This window comes from Triplophysa dalaica, chromosome 2 (genome assembly GCF_015846415.1).
Source record: "Triplophysa dalaica isolate WHDGS20190420 chromosome 2, ASM1584641v1, whole genome shotgun sequence".
NCBI lineage: Eukaryota > Metazoa > Chordata > Actinopteri > Cypriniformes > Nemacheilidae > Triplophysa > Triplophysa dalaica.
Genome location: NC_079543.1, coordinates 8,829,714 through 8,852,189, shown reverse-complemented (window position 1 = coordinate 8,852,189; position 22,476 = coordinate 8,829,714). Strand labels below are relative to the sequence as shown.

The 22,476-nt window shown below is 39.0% G+C and overlaps 2 protein-coding genes across 2 annotated transcripts in view; one reads left to right on the top strand and one right to left on the bottom strand.

Moving 5' to 3' along the window:
• Window positions 1-22,476, bottom strand: part of ctnna2 (catenin (cadherin-associated protein), alpha 2) — a 372,393-nt gene that overhangs the window by 110,464 nt on the left and 239,453 nt on the right. The gene's annotated exons all lie outside the window — the stretch shown is intronic.
• Window positions 82-4,834, top strand: lrrtm1 (leucine rich repeat transmembrane neuronal 1). Its single transcript, XM_056771012.1, has one exon. The coding sequence runs from the start codon at window positions 1,155-1,157 to the stop codon at window positions 2,727-2,729; it is 1,575 nt and encodes a 524-aa protein (XP_056626990.1). The 5' UTR covers window positions 82-1,154; the 3' UTR covers window positions 2,730-4,834.

The window sequence follows — 22,476 nt, the reverse complement described above, 5'->3', positions numbered from 1 at the left end:
GCATTGAAGAAAAAAGGGTGAGCAGAAGTGCAGCAGGAGGAGGTGGGGGAGAGAGAGAGAGAGAGAGAGAGACTGGGCTGAATTGTGAGTGGCTTACGACACTCAGTGAACAGAAGGTGTTTCTGCATGCACTGCCAGTGCACTAGTCTACTGCAAGGGATAAAGCATCTCTCTCCACCCAGTACACCGCGCCTGCCTTCAGCCTCAGCAATTACAGCCTCCGCAGCCCCCAGGAAATGAGCTCAACTCAGATGAGAAAACGATGAAGATTTGAGTCTTACTACAAACCCTCTCACCAGTGATTTTTGGATATCATTATTACACGAACAATTCAGCAAACAGAAAAAGACAGCTGTGTGATGCAGATCAAACATCTTTTGCATGTGCATAATTGTCAAGAAACTAAGAAAATGGCAACGAGCATTGCTCCACGTACGTTGCGCAAGTCGACGATCGCTATAGGTTATGGATGGTAATTTGCGTCAACAGATCGGGAGTCATTGACGAGAAGGGAGGAAAGAGAGAGAGAGTCAGTTCGGAGTGGATTATTCCCTCCTCCGTGCGCATTTTCCCCCGCTCGTCTCTCTCACAGATCCGCGGCGCAGCAGTCGATGCACAGAACCGGAGGAGAGTGGACAGTGCTCATGCATGCAGCCCGGGAAACTTGCACTTCCTACCAGCCTGCTGAATGCCGCTTGGATTCGTTCTCTTTCACACGAGGAGAACTAAGACATTGTAAGTCTGCCAGTATCTGGTGTCTGATGAAAAGGAGGGGGGGCTGAATTTGTACCACACTGGGGTCTTTTTTAGTTTCGCACATAATTAGTGTCGGCACAAAGGGATCAACTGAATAGAGGTTGTCAGCCTCTGCACGGGGGTGAGTAGGAATTCTTTCATGTGAGATTGTTTCACGAGGGGCACTTTTTTACTTGCCCGTCTCTCTTTTCACCGAGCAAAGTGACTCGCTGTTTAGTTCTGTCGTTCTCTTCAGTGGGGCAGGATTTCTTGATTCTTTAAGTAACCCAAATCCTTCCACGTCTATAGAAATACATATTGATTAAATGACATTTGGGGAGAATACAATCCTAATCTCCAAAATGAAACAAATGTGAAATATTCAATGGACTTTTTCTCTACGATACTGCAGGATATTCATGCTAATGGATTTCCTCCTAATTGGTCTGTACCTAAAGTGGCCACTAAGGAAGCCCCCTGGGCTGATACTGTGCTCCTTGGGCATCGTTCTGAAAATAGTCCCCTTGGTGGGGGGGAGCTGTCCGAGGCTGTGTCGATGCGACAACAAGCTGTTGTATTGCGAGGGACTCAACCTAACCGACATCCCCCAAAACCTGAGCAGCGCCATTGGTTTGTCCCTGCGTGAAAATAACATCTCTGAGCTACGGGAGGGGGACTTTGTGGGCCTGTCGCAGCTCACCTGGCTCTATTTGGATCATAACAATATTGAGATTGTGGAGGAGAGCGCCTTCGAGAGGCTCCGAAGGGTTAAAGAGTTGGACCTGAGCACCAACAGGATAGAAAGCCTTCCGAACGGTACCTTTCGACATCTGCCCAACCTACGAATATTGGATTTATCCTATAACAGACTTCAGTATTTGGAGCCAGACCTTTTCCATGGCCTTAGGAAGCTAACCAATTTACATTTGCGCTACAATGCCCTTAAATTCATCCCCGTGCGGATTTTCCAGGATTGCAGGAGCATGCAATTCCTGGATCTGGGTTACAACCAGCTGCAGAGCCTGGCACGCAATTCATTTGCTGGGCTTTTCAAGCTCACCGAGCTGCACTTGGAGCACAACGAGTTGGTGAAAGTCAATCTGGCCCACTTCCCCCGCCTCATCTCATTGAGGACCCTCTACATGCGGAACAATAAGGCCACTATCGTGGTTAGCACCCTTGACTGGACCTGGGACCACCTGGAGAAGATTGACTTCTCCAACAATGAGATTGAGTACATTGAGCCACATGTGTTTGAGAGTGTACCCAACCTTAAGACTCTTATGTTGGACTCCAATAAACTGACCTACATAGATCAGAGGATCTTGGAATCCTGGACATCCCTGAGCAGCATCACCTTGTCGGATAATGACTGGGAATGCAGCAGGAACGTCTGTGCCGTGGCTTCTTGGCTTAGCAATTTCCAGGGACAACGTGACAATGGCCTGTTGTGTGCCAACCCAGACATTGCACAGGGTGAGGACATTCTGGACGCAGTATATGCTTTCCAGTTATGTGAGGACAACGTGGACGCGACCACACAGACCTTCACCGCCACCAGAAACCGGGCCAGGGGTTTCATATTCGATGGCCCAACAAGGAACCCGTACGAGCTGCAGGATGTGGAGGGTGGAGAGGTGGTGACCAACTCCTTGACAGTGACGGTGTCAACTGATGACCTGGAGAGCACCATGCAGATTCACAAGGTGGTGACGGGCACCATGGCCCTAATTTTCTCCTTCCTGATTATAGTCCTCATACTCTACGTGTCCTGGAAATGTTTTCCAGCAGGCATGAGGCAGTTGAGGCAATGCTTTACCAGCCAGCGTCGCAAGCAGAAACAGAAGCAGACCATACAGCAGATGGCTACTACGTCTGCGTCCGAGTACTACGTTGACTACAAAACCAACAATATTGAGGGGGCACTTGTCATCATCAACGAGTATGGCTCTTGCACGTGCCAGCAGCAGGCATCACGGGAGTGTGAGGTGTGATGCACGCCCATCTTGTTTTCAATGCTTTTGGTGTATTGTTGGATTCTCTGCACCTCATTTCGCTGCTCTCAGGAGGAAGCTACATGTTTGGAGTGCAGAAAACAGGGATTTAGTGCTGACTGCAACATCTTCAACCTGTGTACTTGACGCAAAAGATGTGGAATAATTACGCTGACCTGTCCTGGCTTTTCTTGTGAGGAGTGGATATTTGAGCTTTAATGTGTCTTTCTACTTCAGGATATTCTAGAACCCTCTAAAGCTATCGAGGACACATTTTTACTGTGGTACAGACACACGGACAAATGAAATTGGAGAGGAAAACAACAAAACAAATAAACCTAAAAAAAATATATAAGATTCTATGTAAAATATGTTAAAAAGCAGAAATGCAAGAGTGGGAATATAAATGCAAGATGTTATCCTATTTCTTTTGTAAACTATGGAGAAAAAAAAAAGAGGAAAATACAAATGTTTAAATAAATGAATTGCTATTCACAGTGCTCATTTCTGCAGGTGAGTTTGACGACTGTTTTTTGTTTGTTTGTTTGTCTGTGGTCACAAGGAAAGATGGTTAGTGAGCTCTGCTGCAGTATCGCAGGATGTAAATAAGCAGGACTGTGTGAAGCGCTTCACTTCATTTGAAATGTTAAACCTCAGTCTAAGATTCAGATTCGAGATCGAATCACTGTGCAAAGCTTGATCGCTGTGGCTGTCGCAGTTTCTCCTGCTTGTCCATATCCTGAATAGATTAAGCAAACATGCTAAAACAAACCACGCTGATGACATTTTGATCTGATGCCGATAAAGTTAAACATTTGTCTGCTGTTCAAATAAACAAGACAAGGAGCGTCCTTAATTCCTTGCCTGCTTTTATGGATTTCATTTCAAAGCGCCTCAGCTGAGAGGTAAAAATCTGTCTGAGAGGCCTTAAACATTTACATCAAATATACTTGAAATGGACGTGACGAAGTGTTTCAAAAGAGATCGTTTGATAAAAGAGTCACCCCATTCTAGATGTTTATTTCATAGTGGTTTTCTGTTTAAATGTTTAAATGTAATGTTGTTTTTTAAGATGCCCGTTGTTACTGCGTGACAGATCATCGTGATCGGTCGATTGTGTGCGTCCTGCATCAGAGGCTATAGCGCTGATGAAATAACAGGGCCGCTGAGAGAAGGTACAGACTGCTCCCTAGTGTTCAACACAGCAGCGGAGAAAAACGAGATACTGCAGCAAGCAGCCCTCGGATGTCTCTTACACTCCCAGGCTTTATGTGTCCGTCTATATGCCTGTTGCTTGTCTATATGCAGTCTCGAAGATCAGCTCAGGTTAAGGATTACTGCCACAGCATAAAGCATTCAGTACTAAGAACAAAAGAGAGACGTCACTTTGTGTCGAATGCGTTGTCTCTCTCAGTTCTGAACAACTGGATGTTATTATAATTGACTTGTTCAGATAGCATATGGAAAATTGCCACTGTGAAGCTGGTGTGCGTGTGCCAACACTTCGATGAGGGTTTATGTGAACGTATGTGTGTGAGAGTGCATGTTTGTGTACGCATTTACATTTAAGTGTGTGTGTTCTTATGTTGTGGTTTGTTTCAACCAAGTGCATGTGTGAAGTTCATTTATCATGTATGACTGGGAAACGTCTTTAATAGGTACATTGTAGGACTGAGCAAGTATTTTTATAATCTGATCAACGATTTTAATATGGATTCCAAAGCCCCGCCCCTTTGAATCCTTTAATACTTGATATGAAACTGTTCTATTTTCAGCAGCACTGTATTCGATGCGTATATGAAGCTAACCCAAGCTAAACCAATAAACCAATGTATTCATACTGTTGTAAATGATACGCAATGTAACATGCTTCACCCATTTCCTTTTTTCACTCCTGTTTTCTGTCAGGTAAAAACGTTATTATTCATAATGTCTATCTGGTCTGACACTCTTTGGACTACAATCTTATTTTCTGCTGTTTTTTCCTTGCGCTGAATAGTATTGTTCATGCCATATTTTGAAGCCAGACCCTAAGTATGTACACTCCAATGTGTGGTTGGGTTTTTAATGAATCCTCTGGAGAGTATTAAAAAAACAGAAAAAGATGTCTGTTTGACTGAGTGACAGATTTATGGCATATTAACACAATGGTACAATGACTACAGACTGCATAGTTTTCTGCTCGGCCGACAAACACGCAATTGTTGGTATTCATGATATCCCTCACGAAACAGGTGGTTGGATTGAGCGAAAACAAAAACATGTCTTTCAATAACAATAACTGTTAACAACACCAGCAGCGAGGCAAACAAGGGAAACAATAGAGACAGTTATTTGATTTCATTCATCGTTTCTTCTCTATAGAACACCATATTTAAAATCCTCCAAACAAAGCATCACTGTGACCTATTCTTAGCATTTTTAGCTCACCTTGTATACATATTACATGATTGTTATTTTATCTCAAGGAAGCTGGCTGTCGCATCGAATTCCCTTCTCTGTTAAATATTGTTATATTCCATTTATCTTCAAAAGGGAGTGAGTTATTTTTGAAGTGTCATGCGATCTGAATTTGTCTTTCTTCTCACGTTGCTTATAAAACCTTTGGCCCTCAGACTTTTACAGCTCTGACAATTAGCTCTAATAATTAATACTCGTGTAGATGAAGCTTGAGATGGATCAATACGAGTAGCTATTAGCCAATTACGAATTTTCCTGCATCTGTTGGCATTTTAGAAAACAATAAAAACAAAATAAAAATTGCATAAGTTGGTGACGCGGAACAACTGAGAGGGTGGGTGTTACGGTGTATTTATTTAAGTCTTTTATTGATATTTTGTATAATTTGTATGTGGAACACTGGCTATATGCCCAGTACCATTAGGGGGGAGGGGTGTGTAGATAGCCACGGTGGTATAGACATGAATTTATGCAGTGAGAGGGACGAACTCTGTGGGATGGCAGTTGTGTCAAATGGTGGGGGGTAAGACATTAGCTTTTGACCTTGTTAGTGAGTGTGTGTGTGTGCACATCCAAGTGTGTGTGAGAGAGAGAGGGGGGGCCCAAAATGAAGATCAAGAGGGTACTACAGAGCTCTAGTGTGTTTACATGTTGTGCAGCAGGGAACTTCAGAGGGTAAATTCTGGTATACAACGTAAGATCAACAGACAAGCCAAGATACTGCGGACAGACAGCAGTAAATCTCTACCACGGTACAACCACGTGGGAAATAAAGATCGAATCATCAAAATCTGTCAAAGTCAGTGCACCATTACTAAAAAATATGGGATAGACAATAAAAATGGACAAGGCCTATTGTCTTTTACTTAAGTCTACGATTTCTCTCAAGGGAAAAATGCAATGGTAATTGCATGTGTCACCTCGGTAGATACAAACTATGCTCTGATTTGCCAAAGCATCAATATGAGCTCAATAATTTCTCATGAAATGCATCCAAAACCAAAAGACCACAGCTGCACTATTCAACATATCTTTTCTGTCCATGTGCTGCCTAAAAAAAATCTGAGGAAACCTCTATCTGCATTAAATTTCCTTAGTTTTGAAAAACATCTGCTGAACAACGCTGTCCTCTATAAAAACTGTTCTCAACAAGTATTAGAATCTAAGCATCAACATGATAAACCAGTTTCCTCAAGCATTACTCAAAAACAGTATTTTACACGAAATAATGTGATGCTTGGAAATATCGTGAACCGTGAACATTTTTATGGAGTTCTAACAATTTGACATTAATAAAACACACATATATATATATATATATATATATATATATAAATATACATTTCATAAAAACATCTTCATAGAGCACAGGATGCTTAACAAATGAATTAACCTTGCTTACTGCCTCTCAGTGACTGAACGTGTTTCATTCTGTGCCTCTATTCACTCACAAAAACAGATAACCTGCCAAAACCCAGAGGATTGACCATGGCTCTTCTATTCAACATTAAAAATCTACAACTGGAATTGACTGGCCCTTCCTCCGGTGGCTCACAAATGTATAGAGTCGATGTCATCCTGGTTATTTGCTGTCAGAACTGGCTGCTATTGGAACATGGGTTAAATGAGCAGTACATCTTTAAACTCCTTCTGCTTATTGTTATAATTACCAACATCAGCTTTGTCGCTCTCAAATGTGCATCTGCATCGCTGGCAACACATTAGCAATCGCTGCCAGGGGCTTGATGCCGTTTCAAGAATGTAACTAAATCATGCGAATAGCTATATATAACATGTAATGCCTACTGTATAGCTTGAGAATAAGGACTCATTTGCACGGTTCAGCTTTTAGCATCATTTAAAGAGATATGTGCACCCACGTCTTGGTTTGAAAGCAAAACGATAAATGTGATGGAAAATGAAAGCAAGTAGGAGGGGTACATGCATCAATATTCTTTACGAAACAATGCAAGATGGGAAAAAGAGACTATCAGGATGGTAATTTAAGCCATGTCATATAAACCTGCAAACCGTCTGGGCATCATGTTAATGGATAACACCGCGACAAAAGCCGACCACCATGTGGCTGAATGACAACGCTCTGATATTAGCTGAAGGCTAATGTTCTGCAACATCTGGCTGCACATTAGTGGAACCGTAATAAACGTATAGTTGTACGTGAGGAACAATGCAGATTGTTCTTTTCTGCAAGCTGGCGTAATATCTTGTGGCTCGTACCCGCTGCGAAGCTCGCTGTTCTCAATTTATGCAGAAATGTGAAAAATATCGGAAATGTGATACAACAGTCATACTTATTTGCTGACTCTGACAGTGACTTTTAATAGAAACCTTTGAGTGGTGGATTTCTCTGTCTCAATTCGCAGTTATCGCTAAAAAATGGTAAATATTACACAATGAATAGCAATGACATTCAAATAAAACAACGTTTTTTCTATATATAACCTTAAAGATCCTTTAAAAAAAAGTAAATGACTATTGGTACAGAGTGCAAATAACACTGGCCAGACTATAGACCTATGAAAACATGCAAATGGAAAGTAATAACATTTTAAAACAGCATATACAGTGTAAAAATGCGTAGTGTGTATTTACTCTGGGATTAAAACATTATGTAGCACTGTTTACACCAGGAGTTTATTTATCAGTGGATTATCTTTTTCTTGACAATTACAGCCACTCTGCTGTATCTCAAAAAGCCAGTTGCAGGTTATGAGATTCAAAGTGACAAAAACAATATAAAAACCACCTGATATCTGTGTTTGAACAGCTGAACACCCTCCACTCTGACAGGATGAAGAAAAAAGAAAGAAACCTTGCGGAGCAGTAATTTCCGCAGTAATTCCTTCGCACCGCGGGATATCAAAGACGCTGTGCAAAAATGGAATCTGGAGGGTAGCATGAGAAATCTTGATTGCACTGAGAAGGACAATGAATGCTGCAGATGAAAAGCCTATTCAACCGCGGGACTAGTGGTCGACAGATATGGGTTTTTAAATGGCCGATGGTGATCAGTAACAGCGAATGCACTTTCCATTCATGTGGTGACAACATGTTGATAACGCATAAAATGAATATAAAATCAATAATCTATGACAGTATTGAGGTACTTTTCTACCTTATGTGGAAGTCAAAATGTTGGCCTCACGCTTGCACAAAGCCTGTGGGGGCACATCTCTTTGGAGACCCCAAGACAAATAAGGTTATTGTAATAGAAGTCAGGGGCAGGTTCACACAACATGTGACCGTAATTCAGCCCTGATCTGAAGTCTATTACTACATACTATACGACTCTTTATATCACACCTGCTCTCTATCTCTACACTGCTAGTGAAAAAATACCAGTGAAGGAGTGATTGGATCAATTGTAAAATAATAATTGTTCTATATGCGGCGTGAAAGCTCAACGCCTCCTCATGAGTTTTGCATGGGCCATGCTCCTGGCTGTTCAAATATTTAACATGAATTCTGCATGCAATATGTGGCATGTTAATAACTTGCAGTGAGCTATTACTGACCCAGACAGTCCGTACATTGTGAGGTTGTTCAATTTCAGGTCAAATTAGAGATAGAAATAATATGGTCCTGGTATATCTGACAGAAAAAAAAACTTAATACAACAAAGCTATGAAGTTTAATTGAATATGTGGCACTGATGTACAGTAGTTTGTTTAAGCACAGATGGACATGTCAGTCATAAGATCATTTTATCACGAATAGAGTCAAAAGTACATGAGTCTTTTTTATTCTTTTAGGCCAGTTGATTGGCTATCAGCGTTTTGCCAAAGAAAGGAAAATACTAGGATACTTGAATTCAATGAGAGCACTTATGTGTTGTATGTATTAAGTGATGTTCTCTAGTATGCCATACTGCATTCTGTATGCTTGCAGTACAGTATTCGCACATATAACCCTGACCAATGCCTGTGTACGTAAAAATGGTGGTGTAAATAAAGATGAAGATCTCCAGAAGTGTTGCTATGTAACCATTTCTATATTCATTAACCCACGGTGGTATTTGGCTTTGGCACTGTAATAAGACATGCTGGGATATTTAAATGTATTAAACTTACCTGTTTAAAGAGAGTTTGTAATTCACACAGGTTCAGGAAGGCATCAACAGTAAGTGGTAAAGACATGGAAAGTAAAATAAAAAGATTTGGTTAGAATTAGTAGTCGACTAATAAGGAACATTGAAGATTCCACATCTAGGGATTAAGTTACTTATTAAAATATTTTTTTAATGATGGCAAATGAAAAGAACTTGTATGTCTTTGTAAATAACAATCTTTTCATGCAATGTTGACTTAAAACACACTAAAAAAGATTTAAGATGACACTCTTTGCTTATCTGTCATTAGATTCAAATAATGAATGGTCCTTAATGAAATTATAACTTTCAAGAAGTGTATTTTGTCATTTTATGTTAAAGACTTCGGATGTTTGCCAAGACCACCTTGGGTGTCATGATTTTCAATGAGGACCCAGATGCAGACAGCGATGACTGGGTAACAAAAGAGACTTTTATACAAAACACAAAGCAAAACACCCTCAATGGGGGAAAAAACGACTAACAAAACATGTGAAACATAAACCAAAAACTCTCACCAGGGGGAAAAAACAGGCGTCCAAGGTAACAAACTAATTATATGAAACTTAGACAGGACTAACACTAAATACAAACTAGACTAGACAAGAGCTATAAATGTGACAACTTACGAAGGCGTGAGACATGAAGTACTACAAAACGAACCAGCATAAGACAGCAAACACAAGGGCATTATATGGGGATCAAAATCAAGAGGGAACATGTGACTGGCATGAAATCATTAACAATTACTAATGAGGAAATGAGAGGGCAGGAACGGAGACGAGACCGGAGAGAGAATGCGGAACGCCGAAAGGGTCATAATGCCTCTCTCCACATAAAACATGAGGTTCTGTCATGATTCTGCCAGTAGGTCAAGTAAAGCAAGACAAGATGGGCAGAATCATGATATTGGGCCTTGATCCTCCGACAGATAACAACTTTTCTCATTCTCTGGTTAAATATTGCTTTGCACTGTAAACTTACTGTAACGTACTGCAGATGTAATTCATTTTTATAACAACATAGTTCTTATATTTTCTTTGATAAAACAAGACTTAATATCTTAGGTCACGTTTCTTGTTATGTCAATGTTTCGTAATTTAAGAAGTTTTTAATATTTTTAGTAGAAAACAACAAGACAAAGTCAAGTTTTAATTGTAATTAAAGTTTAACTCAAAGGGAAAACAGTACTAATAGGACAGTAGTATTAAGTAGTAATTAAATCTACAGTAAATTACTGGAAAACCTGCTGTGAAAACTACAGCAAAGTTTTACAGTGTTGCTCATATATCTATTTGTATGTTTATTTTTATTTTACTTTTTTTGATGCACATTGTGCACATTGTAAGATCTTTACACTTGTTGCCATTTTGATTAAAAAAAACACAGCAACCCTTCGAACAGATTTATGACTGGGAAAGACAGAAAGTGAGAGAAAAACTGAGTAAAAGTGAGAGAGAGGAATGAATAAATAAATAAATTGAGGAATAAAAGCTGTGTGTAGCAAGTGAAGATGAAACGGAATAAATTGGTGTCAAAGGCCCGTGGTGTTCAGCTTTAGACAGATGGTACTTTTCATGTAAGGGCCCCTGACAATTCTTAAAGCAAGCGTCTGTGCCTGCGCTTGTGTTCTTTTGTGTGTTCAAAAGACAGACAGATAGACACAAACTGTACAATCACCATTGTATTCGCTGCCCAGTCTTTGAGCCCTGTCCTTATCCTTCAGCGGGAAAAAAACGCACGGCAGAAGAGAGTTGCCACATTTCAAAATATCTGGGAGGGTAGTTTACTAAGTGTTTCTGCTTTAAATGTCCCTCCTTTGATTCAAAAAGCACAGATTTCAGCATCACACCCCTCGCCTCTGACAATACAGTTGCTTCGGCTGTTGACAAGAGAGACGGAGTGTCTTGTGCCAGTGTGTGTCCTCTGCAAAGCACCTGATTACATTCACGGATCCAGTAGGAGATTTATGAATGCAGACTCAGGCAAGGAGTGGCCCCATTCCCCGCTGTAAATAATGGCAGCTCGCAGGATCGTTTTCGCAGTTCAATTTTTCCTTCCTAAAGTACCGTCTCAAATACCCGAATGAACATTTACCCCCGCTGAGATTAGCTGTCCACCCCGGATTCTTGTTCGGATGTTTTTTTTCAGTCCGAGAGAGACCGTGGGGTACTGAGGCAGGCGCAGGGTCGGGCGTGACGGGGGAGATTTTGTTTGGCTCTTTCTAGTGCAGTCAACATGGCCACTGGAGAGTTTATTCGCTCTTAGTGTAAATATTTAACAGGTTTTGGACCGGGGGATAACTAATGCTAATGAATGGGAAACTCTTAGGTTTGTACACTTTATCAGAGCATAAGCATGCTGTACTGGTTCGAAGGTGAGAGATGAATTGCAGCGAGTTTGTTTTAACGCAGATAAGTTGGGCGAGACCACACCATGTGCAATATGATCAGTCAGTGTCAGATTATGTGAGTCAGTCCGCCATAATAATGTTAAACTGGATCTGTGCTTTCTGCCAAACTAATGCATAATGTGATACAAGGCACAAGTCCAGAAGTGGGTGAATGTATACAAATGCATAGCTTGACACGCATGATCTATTAATATGATGGGAAATGAGTAACGGAATGAATTTATGATCAAAAGTGTTGTGTAGCATTTAAAATTTATTTTTGAATGCCACTAGATATAAAATCAGAATGGATAAGCCACTTCACACAACTGCACGTCATGTCTAGAACACACAGGCTATACGTATTTCAAAAAACGAATCACCTTTCAGTTTTAATGATGCATTCAGCTTATAAAAAATCAGTTTATTACATTTTTCAAAAATAAATAAAATAATACAATAATTTACGTAAAACAATGCAGACTGCATTGAACATCCATTACAGTCGGTCCATTTCCATAACCGGGTATTATTTATCAGTCCTGTATTCCCAACACTGTGGGAGGAGACCAACAGAGAAGGATTTGTTGGGGATGATAATTTGTAGGGATACTCTGTCACACCAGGACGTATCTCGAAGTTGGTATTCTTATCTGCAATCAGATTGCTATAATAAATTAACACAGAATATACCTCCTGACCCGCTGGTCAGCCACATTAACTGCGTCAAGCTGTCCTCCTCCCGACTTTATAGTCATATAATTTATAGAATGTTTACATTTGCTAGCCGAATGGTCAGTATTTAGCATAAATAGACAGACATATGCTGGGCCAATACTTATCGCGAATAAACAAACAAAAAAGAACATTTAAAAGTTAAAGCATGTCAAAGAAGTGGTGGTCATTAAATCACAATGCTTCATGGGAATAACCATGCTTGGCAACAGACACAGAAGTACATCTCCTTTTTACTTGGGAGACAAATGTTATTATCTCCAAAACTGGTTGTGAAAATTACATTTGAAAAAGAAAAAAATTCAAAGATTTCAAGCCAGTAAGCAACAACAAAAAATCTCATAAAGCTGTGATATAGACCCCATCGCAATATGTGGTCCAAGGCTACTTCACGGTTCGTTTTATGTTATTTTATTATTTTATTGTTTTATCTTACATACATAATTCAATTTTAAATAATTAACTTAACGCGATGCAACGCAACGCAAAACCGTATTTTTCAGCCACTTTACTTATTGTGTTTAGTTGTTATTGAGTAATCAAACAACAGCACCTTCCTTACAAACAACCTCAAAATCGCATGTTGCGAATTCTTCCATTCTTCCATTCTTATTTCAACAAATGGTTCTCTCTTATTCTGTCTCTGCTGGTGACCAGTGCATGTGCTCTATCATGTTTTTCAGCTTTGCTTTTGTGTAGGAGGCCTTAGTTTGAATCTGAATCAGTACCAGGTCATTTCCCGACCACACTCCCTCCTCCCTCTCCGCATCGCTTCCTGTAGCTTCTCTGTCCTATCGATTACAAGGCCATAAGAATAATTTAGGAAGAAATAACTTGTTTACTTAGAGCTGGTTTTGTGTGTTTTATTATCACACGATAATGGTGCACTGATAGACAAACACATCATTCTAGTAAGAGACAGGGGGAACCCAAAAAAGTTATAAATACAGATGTTTATATCGGCTCGACAATAGATTGACAGACAGAGATGTGAAAACCAATCTGAGGATAGAATGATGAATTTGTTCACCTCAAAAACTAACAAAACCATTACCAGAGGTACTGTATATAAGTCTATATCTACTTTCGGTAAATGAGCATGATAACTTATAATGTTTCACATTTGTATACCTGTTCAAATAAATTACATATGCTTCATGATCTTGTAACTTCCCGTAGAGAAATGAAATGCAGCCCTACCCTGAAAGCAAAAAAAGGGCAATCACTGTGAAGCAGTGAGAATGAATTGTGAAATGAAGCGCAACGCTTTGTAGCTGCTTGAAGAAAGATCCCTCAGAGTATACTTGTCAACTCCATAGTCTGAGGAGAATGCAGCTGGAGGAAATTGGCCAGGAAATTGGCGGAAAAGAGACTTTTCTCTATTGACGAAACAACTCTATTCCGCTCGTTTTTCCTCCACGCTCAACCCAAACTGTACTGAAAGACACGGTCATGCTGAGCATTGTGTGTGTCAGTCATCAGACAGAGGAAAAGAACAGTCAAAGGTGACTGACTGGAGCTGTATTGTATAGAAGATTCTAAGAAATACATATATTTCATGTACAGCCGTGGGAAAAAATAACAGACTTTCCGAAAACTTCATTTAATCAGCATTTCAAGATGTATTGTGACCAATCCAATCTAGTTTCTGTTGAATTTCAAATCAAACCTCAGGAGCGACAAGGTCATCCAACATCAATGTAAAAGACTTACTGCACGACAAGACACATGCAAACTGGTAAGTTTTTTTTTTTTTTACTGCAGTACATATTGTTCCATGTACAAAATATTAGTGTTGTATTGCTTGAAAGTGAATATGAGCTTGTTTTCTTTGCAGTATATGAGGTCTGAAAAACAGGAAGTCAATTACCATACAATTTCATAATGTAGCTTTGTACAGCTTAGCATCAGCAAATACACCTCTGTGTATGATGGAATGATTCAATTCAGCATCATCTTATTAGTCTTATTACAAAATAAATCTATGATATGACGTCTGACACCACCCTATTTCTGTATTTTCTCTATCAAACCAAGAATTTTCTGTCTCAAAAGTGTACAACACACCTAATGTTTTAAAGAGGTCAAAGGTATTTATTCATTGTGAACTCATAAGCATTTCTTATTTAATGCCTAAGGTTAACAGACATATGAATGCACGTGCCACGCAGCGCTTGGACACGAAGGGCTTGCTGTGTTACCTGTGCGTGCTCATTCTGCGACCAAGCTTTTTTACTATTATGTGGCAGCTGATGGATGTCGTCTGGCTCCCCTTCATGCTAAACAATCATTTTAGCCCTTGTTCGCACGTCTCCCTCCCTTGGGTTCGCTCGGCCCCTCGCTCCCCCGTTCTCTCTCGCTCACAACAACAGGATGGCAATGGATGGAAACACGGACGAGAACGTCTGGCTCGACGGAGTGTGAGAACATTGCCTGCGGGCTCGGCCATCTGAAGAGGGAATTACTCCAGAGCAATGGCTGGAGAGAGAGCGGTATACTGACCGTTCCAGCATTTACAGTGGCCTGCTCTTACTTGATGCTGAGCAGGTCTAAAGCGCCCTTTAAAAATCAACCTGCAATTATGACATTTCACAACTGGTTCGTGATGTTGATGTATGTGCAGTTTATGCAACACGACAATTTCCATAGCATGCAGATGGACTAACAAACAAATATGTTGTGGCTTTGTTTCATGAGATCAAATTGTGTCTGCCAAGGAAATACAAATGATACTGTTTATATGGTTACTTTATTATGTTTATGTTATAAAAAAAACATTTATCTTTACATCCCACTTTAAGAATAAGACTCGCATCTTTTTCTAAGAGTGCTATAAATGTGGAAAAAAATGAAGGCCTGCACAAACATCTCTTTCCATCAAGGACAAGCAAAACCAAACCAAAATTAAATCAGGCAGAACATTTCTTATTTTAATAATAATTTATGTAGGGAGAGTAATTGATTCTTTTTCATAAAGAGTGTTCTTTTAAACATTTTTATTTATTTTTTACAATAAACCTAACAACATACATTACGTTTTTTGTGTGTGTATTATTTTATTTTTTGCAATAATCAACTACTTTTTTTTTTTTTTCAAACAAGACCAACCGTAAGTCTATATTCCAAAGAATTCATGAGTTACCAACATTTTAGTTCCAACATGTGTTTTCATGTAAAGCTCAAAAAGGGCTCAGACAGTTAAAAGGTTTAATATTGATTTGTTTCTAAAAACTCTAAGACTACATTTGGATTAACTTAATTAAAACTTTTGCAAAGTATCAACAGAATAAGACAAGTTCTTCAAAGGGAGGCCAAACATCTCAAATATATGAAGCCAGTACAGCTTTAATTGGTCAAAGGGACCTTGTTTTAAATTACATCATCCAATACAGAAATTTGGTCTAATGCACAAAAGAAAATGCAAAGACTAAAAGGTGTGTGTGTGTGTGTGTGTGAGAGAGAGAGCGAGGGAGAGAGAGAGAGAGAGAGAGAGAAACGAATAAGACCAAAATCAAATGCAAGCAGATGGTGTTCAGAACAAGTCCAGCCCAAGGCCAGAGCCTTTCCCATATCCATCCTCATCCTTCCTTTCTTTCTTATATGCCATTGAACAAGGATGAAGTATGTTAAGACGAAGGATGTGAGGCATTCGCATCTGCTCAGGTGGACTGTGGGAATAAGCAATCAGGTGGGGCTAGTAAATTAGTTTAGGAGTTAGAGGTCAGGTTAATGTTTGCCTAACAAGGACAAATCCAACATGAACGCTCTAATTTACGGGGAAGGAAGATATATCCACATGTTGCATCTGGGAATAAAAATGGATTTAATGATTCTGTTTGCCACTTAACTTCAATGTAGTAGTATTAATATGTTGGTGAACTGTAGCCTACATTACAGCACAATTTCGTAATAATATATAAATAATAATTCAACTAAAAATGCAAGATGTCATTAAACCTCGACAGATAAATGCTGATTATTTGTATAATACTGTGATATATGGCCATGCACGTACTATTAAATCCTAAACACTCACATGTGCATAAGCAAGTAGTTAGATAAAGAGTGATGGTGTTTACTAAAACAAAATATTCACTAAGAGGCGAGCTGTAATTTTCTATAGTAATAGCATCACAGCCAAAGTTTTGATGTCTATTAAATCCCAAAGATAAATTACCCATTGAATCAAAACATAACAAACCAGAACAAATAATTCCATCTGCCAAGTTATGAAGCACAAAACAATCGGAGCCTTTTTATATATACTCTATCTGCCTCTCTCTCTCTGTCTCGACCTGACCACAGTCAAGATTAAAATTCATCAATCAATCACACATTTTAATGGCCAGGCCATCTCCCCTGCACAGCAAAAATTGAATTACAAAAGCAATTTAATTAAATTGAACTGTGATTCAATACCTCTAATCATTCTGCACGGTAAAATTAAATCTCTCGTTCCTTTAATCATACCCCCATGTTAAATAATTACTCAATTCAGGAGAAGGCTAGAGGTGGGTTTCGAGTTAGTAACTAATATTTGTGTATTTACACGCTGCTTTGGAGGTTCAGGTTGAAGGCCTCTTGAATCTGCATTGATGGATATTTCACCCAATACAACATGATTCTGAATCAACAGCCTTGTTTACAGCGGAATATCTAGGGTTGTTCAGCCGAAAATGAATTTTAATAAATCATTTACTCACCCTCATGCCATCCTAGATTTATATAACTTTCTTTTTCTTCAAGTAATTTTTTTAAATAGGCTGGCTCTTCCTATAGGTTTGTAATGGCATTTAATAGTGCCCTTGTTTCGGAAAAAGGTATATCCATCATAAAAGTAATCCGCATGACTCCAGGGTGTTAATAAATGTCAAAGCAAACAATAAGCTTTTGTGTAAAAATGGATACAAATTGATTAATATTTTGACTTTGAACGTGATGGAAAATATGAATATGAGAATTTTGAATTTGAGATATGTTTCACCATTTCGTGTGTAGCCTACTGTAGTCCCCCTGGCCTAAGAGTAATACTAAAATACTTTCATTTACCTAACCTTATCCAAAATCTGAATAAATAAATGTAAACATATAAATAATGTAAAAATAAAAAACAAAACAAAACAAAAATATTTTTTCTTGTGGATTAACTGGAATTTTTTATTGGTTTTAAGTGGTTTAATTTGTTTTTCGACTGAACTGTCCCTTTAAGCATCCATTTTCAAATTTTATACACAACAAACATGCTATCTACCGATCTGAGAAAAATGAAACAAGGAACCCTGACCCATCAAACAATGAATTCATGATGATAAGCAAATTCCAGCACCCATGGAGCCAACTCTATTTAAAATTTACACTACGGACCCAATTCCAACAGGCCATCTCCTGTACCCTTGGCTTTAATGAATATCTGGTGCACAGGGAATGTAAGCTTTTGGATGAAGAGAACTACCGGGACACGCTCACCATTTCTGACTCAACGCTACCCCGCTGACAAGCACTTTGATTTCCAAAGAAAGACGTGTAATCCAATTTAAATACGTGCACGTGCTTCCAGTGCAGCCTTTAGACCGTATTATTATTTTTAAGGAGCTTCTGTGAGCTCGCACCTTTAATAAGAAACACATATATTTTGTAAGAGGGTGTTAAAGAATCAAGTTCATTTCATTCTTCTGAAGCTCAACTTCAATTCTTGGTACATGTATAAATCATTTCAATAGGTGAGGGGTCTGAATGCTTTTTCAGAATGGTCTGATCAAGCGGGGTGGAAGTTGCCGACATGAAACAGAGAGGATGGAGAAGTCATGCAGGCCTCTGGGAATGTATGCAGAGAGTTACAGAGAAGTGTCAAATGAGGTGATTGTGTGTGTAGAAAAATCACAGCAACTTTTATGTCTTGTTGAAAAGAAGTTTAAGCAAGTGTGAGTCAGTTGAAGCAAGTGTGATAGGAACTGTGAAAAGAGAAGGAAGCAGGGAAATGTGCTTGTTACCTACTACTCATTAAAAATTTGATTTTTTTCTCTTATACTACAGTCTGTCTTAAATGAAGTAGTGCATTTCTGAAAAAAAGAACATCATTCTATATTATTCACACACTGTTCGATGTCTATTTTAAATGTAGTACAGTACATCATAATGCTTCAAAGCATGAATCACACTCACAAAATTAAAAATTATTTTGTTTTTTATCTTCAATGTTCCACGAAAGGACCCCCTCGTGGAATATGTAAAATAAAAACATCAACAAAAATAAAAAATTTGTGAGGGCAAATCATGCTTGAATGTATTAAAGGTTCAGTGTATGAAATGTAATCTAGAGGTTAGGTTGCGAATAGCAACCTATAGCTCGTTGCACTCCTCCCCATCTCTCACAAAGCACTACGACGGCTGACACAGAAAAAAGATGTCATCACGTTGTCGCTTATTTCCCATAGGTGATAACATATTTACGAAATTTGCTCTTTATAACAGTTTGTCCATTTAGTGCTACTGTAGAAACAACATTGCGAATTCTATGCAATGGGGCCCTTGGTGTATATAGATAGAAAAAGCCCGCCCTAAGCTAATAAAAACTTTAGGTCTTTAAAACACCCCTGAAGACATAATTATGCATATTATTTTGCATTTCTGTCAATAGATCCTTTAATACGCTGCTGCGTGTATAAAGTATTTTTTTTTCTGTGAAATAGAACTGTTGCCTGTGATGTCCCATAATGCATCTTTTTCATCTGGTAAACAATTTGCTCTGCATCGTGTTCTTTAAACATGACCCGACATTACAAAACCGACAACCAAAGCCATATTTCAGGCAAACAGAACAGGCGCTTGGCGAGGCTTCTCCGTTTCACTGCGTGTTTACTTGAGCTCATCTTAAATTCAGATGTGGCTACTACGCTTCATGGAAATAGATTTTGAAAGGTTACGACTGCGTGCAAATCAAAATGGCACGGGGGAAACAAGACAAGATGAGCCAATATAACACAGATTCCCCTTTCATAAACAGCTTATTGACCGCCTTGCCATTTGAAACCACTTCTGTGATCTTATACGAGCTGGACATGCGAGTCGGTGGCACAATGGGATATGTCTCTTTTTGAACTTGACCTTCTGTGACATGTGTCACAACTGACTAAAGCAGGCAGAGAACAAACTGGCCACCTTCCAACATATCTTACATCAACTGGCTATTATTTTGTGGTATTCCGGGAGTTGCACAACACTGGAGCTGTGTTGGAGAGACACTGATGGCCCAACATTGGCCTCCTTTTAGAGGACAATTCATCACTGGGCGAGGCATCAGTCTATCAACTTCCTATCCCACAATGCTCTGGGTCAGGGGGTAGAGTGGGAAACGGCTTTATAGTGCTGGGACTTGCAGCAACCTCAATGTGCCATTCACTTTCGGAGACAGAACTGTGAGGGCCAGCCATCAGATCTTCATAATATAGAACAGCTTTTCTCAAATGTGTACCGTGGAGCTTCTCAGCTTCTTAAAAAAATTATATAAATAAATAATGGTTTTAATAAAAATAAATATAGAGAATGTATATGTATATGTATATTATATGTTTACTTTCAATATTCCAACAACATGAATCAAACTTTCAAAAGCTATATTTTCAAAAATTAATGATAGTAAGTAGTTTTTCCGGTCCAGTGGAAGCATGCAAACTGTTTCTGTGTGTGTGGTATGTAGTTAGTTCAATGTCTGCCAAATAATGTACCGTATTTGACTAGATATCAAACTCAAAGCATTGACATCAATAACAGATCATCATCTCATTAAGTGAGTCACTTGAAAACAATTAGTTCTATTATGCAAAGACATTTGAACATTTCTAAACAAACCTTAATGTCATTTTAATGTCCACCCTGCAATGGTGTGACGTCTGAATGCCAAGGCACATTAATGTAAGACGTTCAATGTGGATTATGTTCATATCCTGCGTGTGTGTTTATTTTTGTACTCTTAAAGACACTGACAATGAAGCATTTTATTGTTTTTATTTTTAATACATTAGGGGCTGTTGGATTCTTAAATTTGGAAACCCCTGGTCTAGCGATGAGCAAATAAGACATTATGTTTAAACGGTTTTTAACATGTACTTCACCAACAAGTTAAGTTGACATGAATATGTAAGATAAATTAAGGTTTTTGGGGTTTTAGTCTATGTGCCTTGAGGTCATATACACAGCTTTTTGCCCAATCATATGCTTTCTAAAAACAAGAATGTCCCTCCCTACAATACCACTTTCAGTACAACTAACCAGACTGTAAAACAATTATGTGATAAATACTGTCATCTCAAAATATACTTTTACATATTACATATATTTTGAATCATCGAAATAAGCAATGTCAACTAGTTAGAGTAACTAATTTAAGTTAAAATGACTTGTAAAGCCAATCGTAATGTATCAAAAAATGTATCAATATAAGGCAAATAAATGTGTAAGAAGTGCTTAGGTAGTTAAACCAATACAAACTAATGCCTTAACATTTTTCAAATCTCCTGTTTCAATAAAAATGTCAATTCAAGACAAAAGTAAACGATATGTTGCATCCAGCAAGGTAATTTTGACATTTTCAAGTTTTTTTTGTAGCAATTTCACTTATGTAACGGTTAAAATTTACTATTCAGAATCAAGACCATGAAATTGGATCTGTGACGTGAAGGTGCATGATGTTGCGTTGCACTTGTATATGTACAGTATATGCTGTAAATGTCTCCATAGTTCATGTTTCTCGGACCGGAAAAGATTTATCTGCTTATCGCCATTTGAATGTCGCAATATTTATTCTAGCGCTCGCTGCATGTGTAAGATAAGAAAATAAATGTAAACGCTATTAAATGTGTGAATAGCAACGCACTGCAACCAGAAGAGCTGTGGCAGTTTGCATTATTCAGGATCCATCAAAAATTTATTATGAGTGAGTAAGTGCTTGCTAACCTTTGTCTATGATAACACCTACACGCTCTCCTGAGGAAAAAAACAGCGCAGACAGGATTGCGATTCAAAGCATCAGCAGTGTGTTGGCCTAAAAACTGCCTCAATACGGCATTAACGTGAAAAATATCACATTTATGGGAAGAAAGAGAGTGAAAACAAAGTTGCCTAATCTCTACATGGTCAGGGGTTGATGGGCGGCAACTGTTTCACATTTTGGTATGTGGAGCCAAGTGTGAAAGTTTGAAATCTCCAGAAATTGAGAGGAAAATGATTATAAAAAAGTGTAAAAGGCAATTTAGCTGGTAGATAAAGTAAAGCCTTAGGTATCTACCCTGTTGAAGAAAACAGCATATGCTGGGTTAGGTATGTTTTGATGCTGGTTTCACCTGCTTAAACCAGCTAAGGACCAGCACATGACCAGCTAAGGACCAGCCTAGACCAGCACTTGACCAGCACATGAACATCTTAAACCACCACATGACCATCTTAAACGTGGGGCTCAAACCTGTCATGATTCTGCCCCATTGGTCATGGTTTTCTAGTCTAGTGGGAGGATCATGGCAGATCCCACGTGAGAAAGTGTGAGAAAGACATGGCATTGTTTTTATATTGGCATGCCATATGCTTTCTCGTGTCTCGTATATGGGCCGCCCCTCTCGTTTCCTTGTTAGCTTCCCTTCAGTGTTTCATTACCCACACCTGCCAATTGTTAATTACCCTTTGTTACTCTCCCCTTTAAAATGCCCTCGTTTCCACTGTCCTGTAGTAGTTCGTTTTGTTTCGCGTCCGGATGACGGTGTCTTGTTGTTCTGCTACATTTCCCTGAGTCGAGTCAGTCTAGTGTTGTATTTAGTCTTTGTTAGTTTAGTGTAGTCAGTTTACGTTCCTGAGATCCCCTGTTTTCGTGTCTTGTTTTCCCCATCGTCGGTTTTTGTTTTGTTCGTTGTTTATTAATAAAAGTAACCCCTTAATCTGCCTGCTATTGGGTTCTGTTCTAGCGTTTAATGACGCAAACCGGTTCGCAACGTTTCGTGGAACCGGTTTGCAACGGTGTGCAACAGGGTTTGAGATATGATTTCTCTTGTTTGGTGGGTGTATCA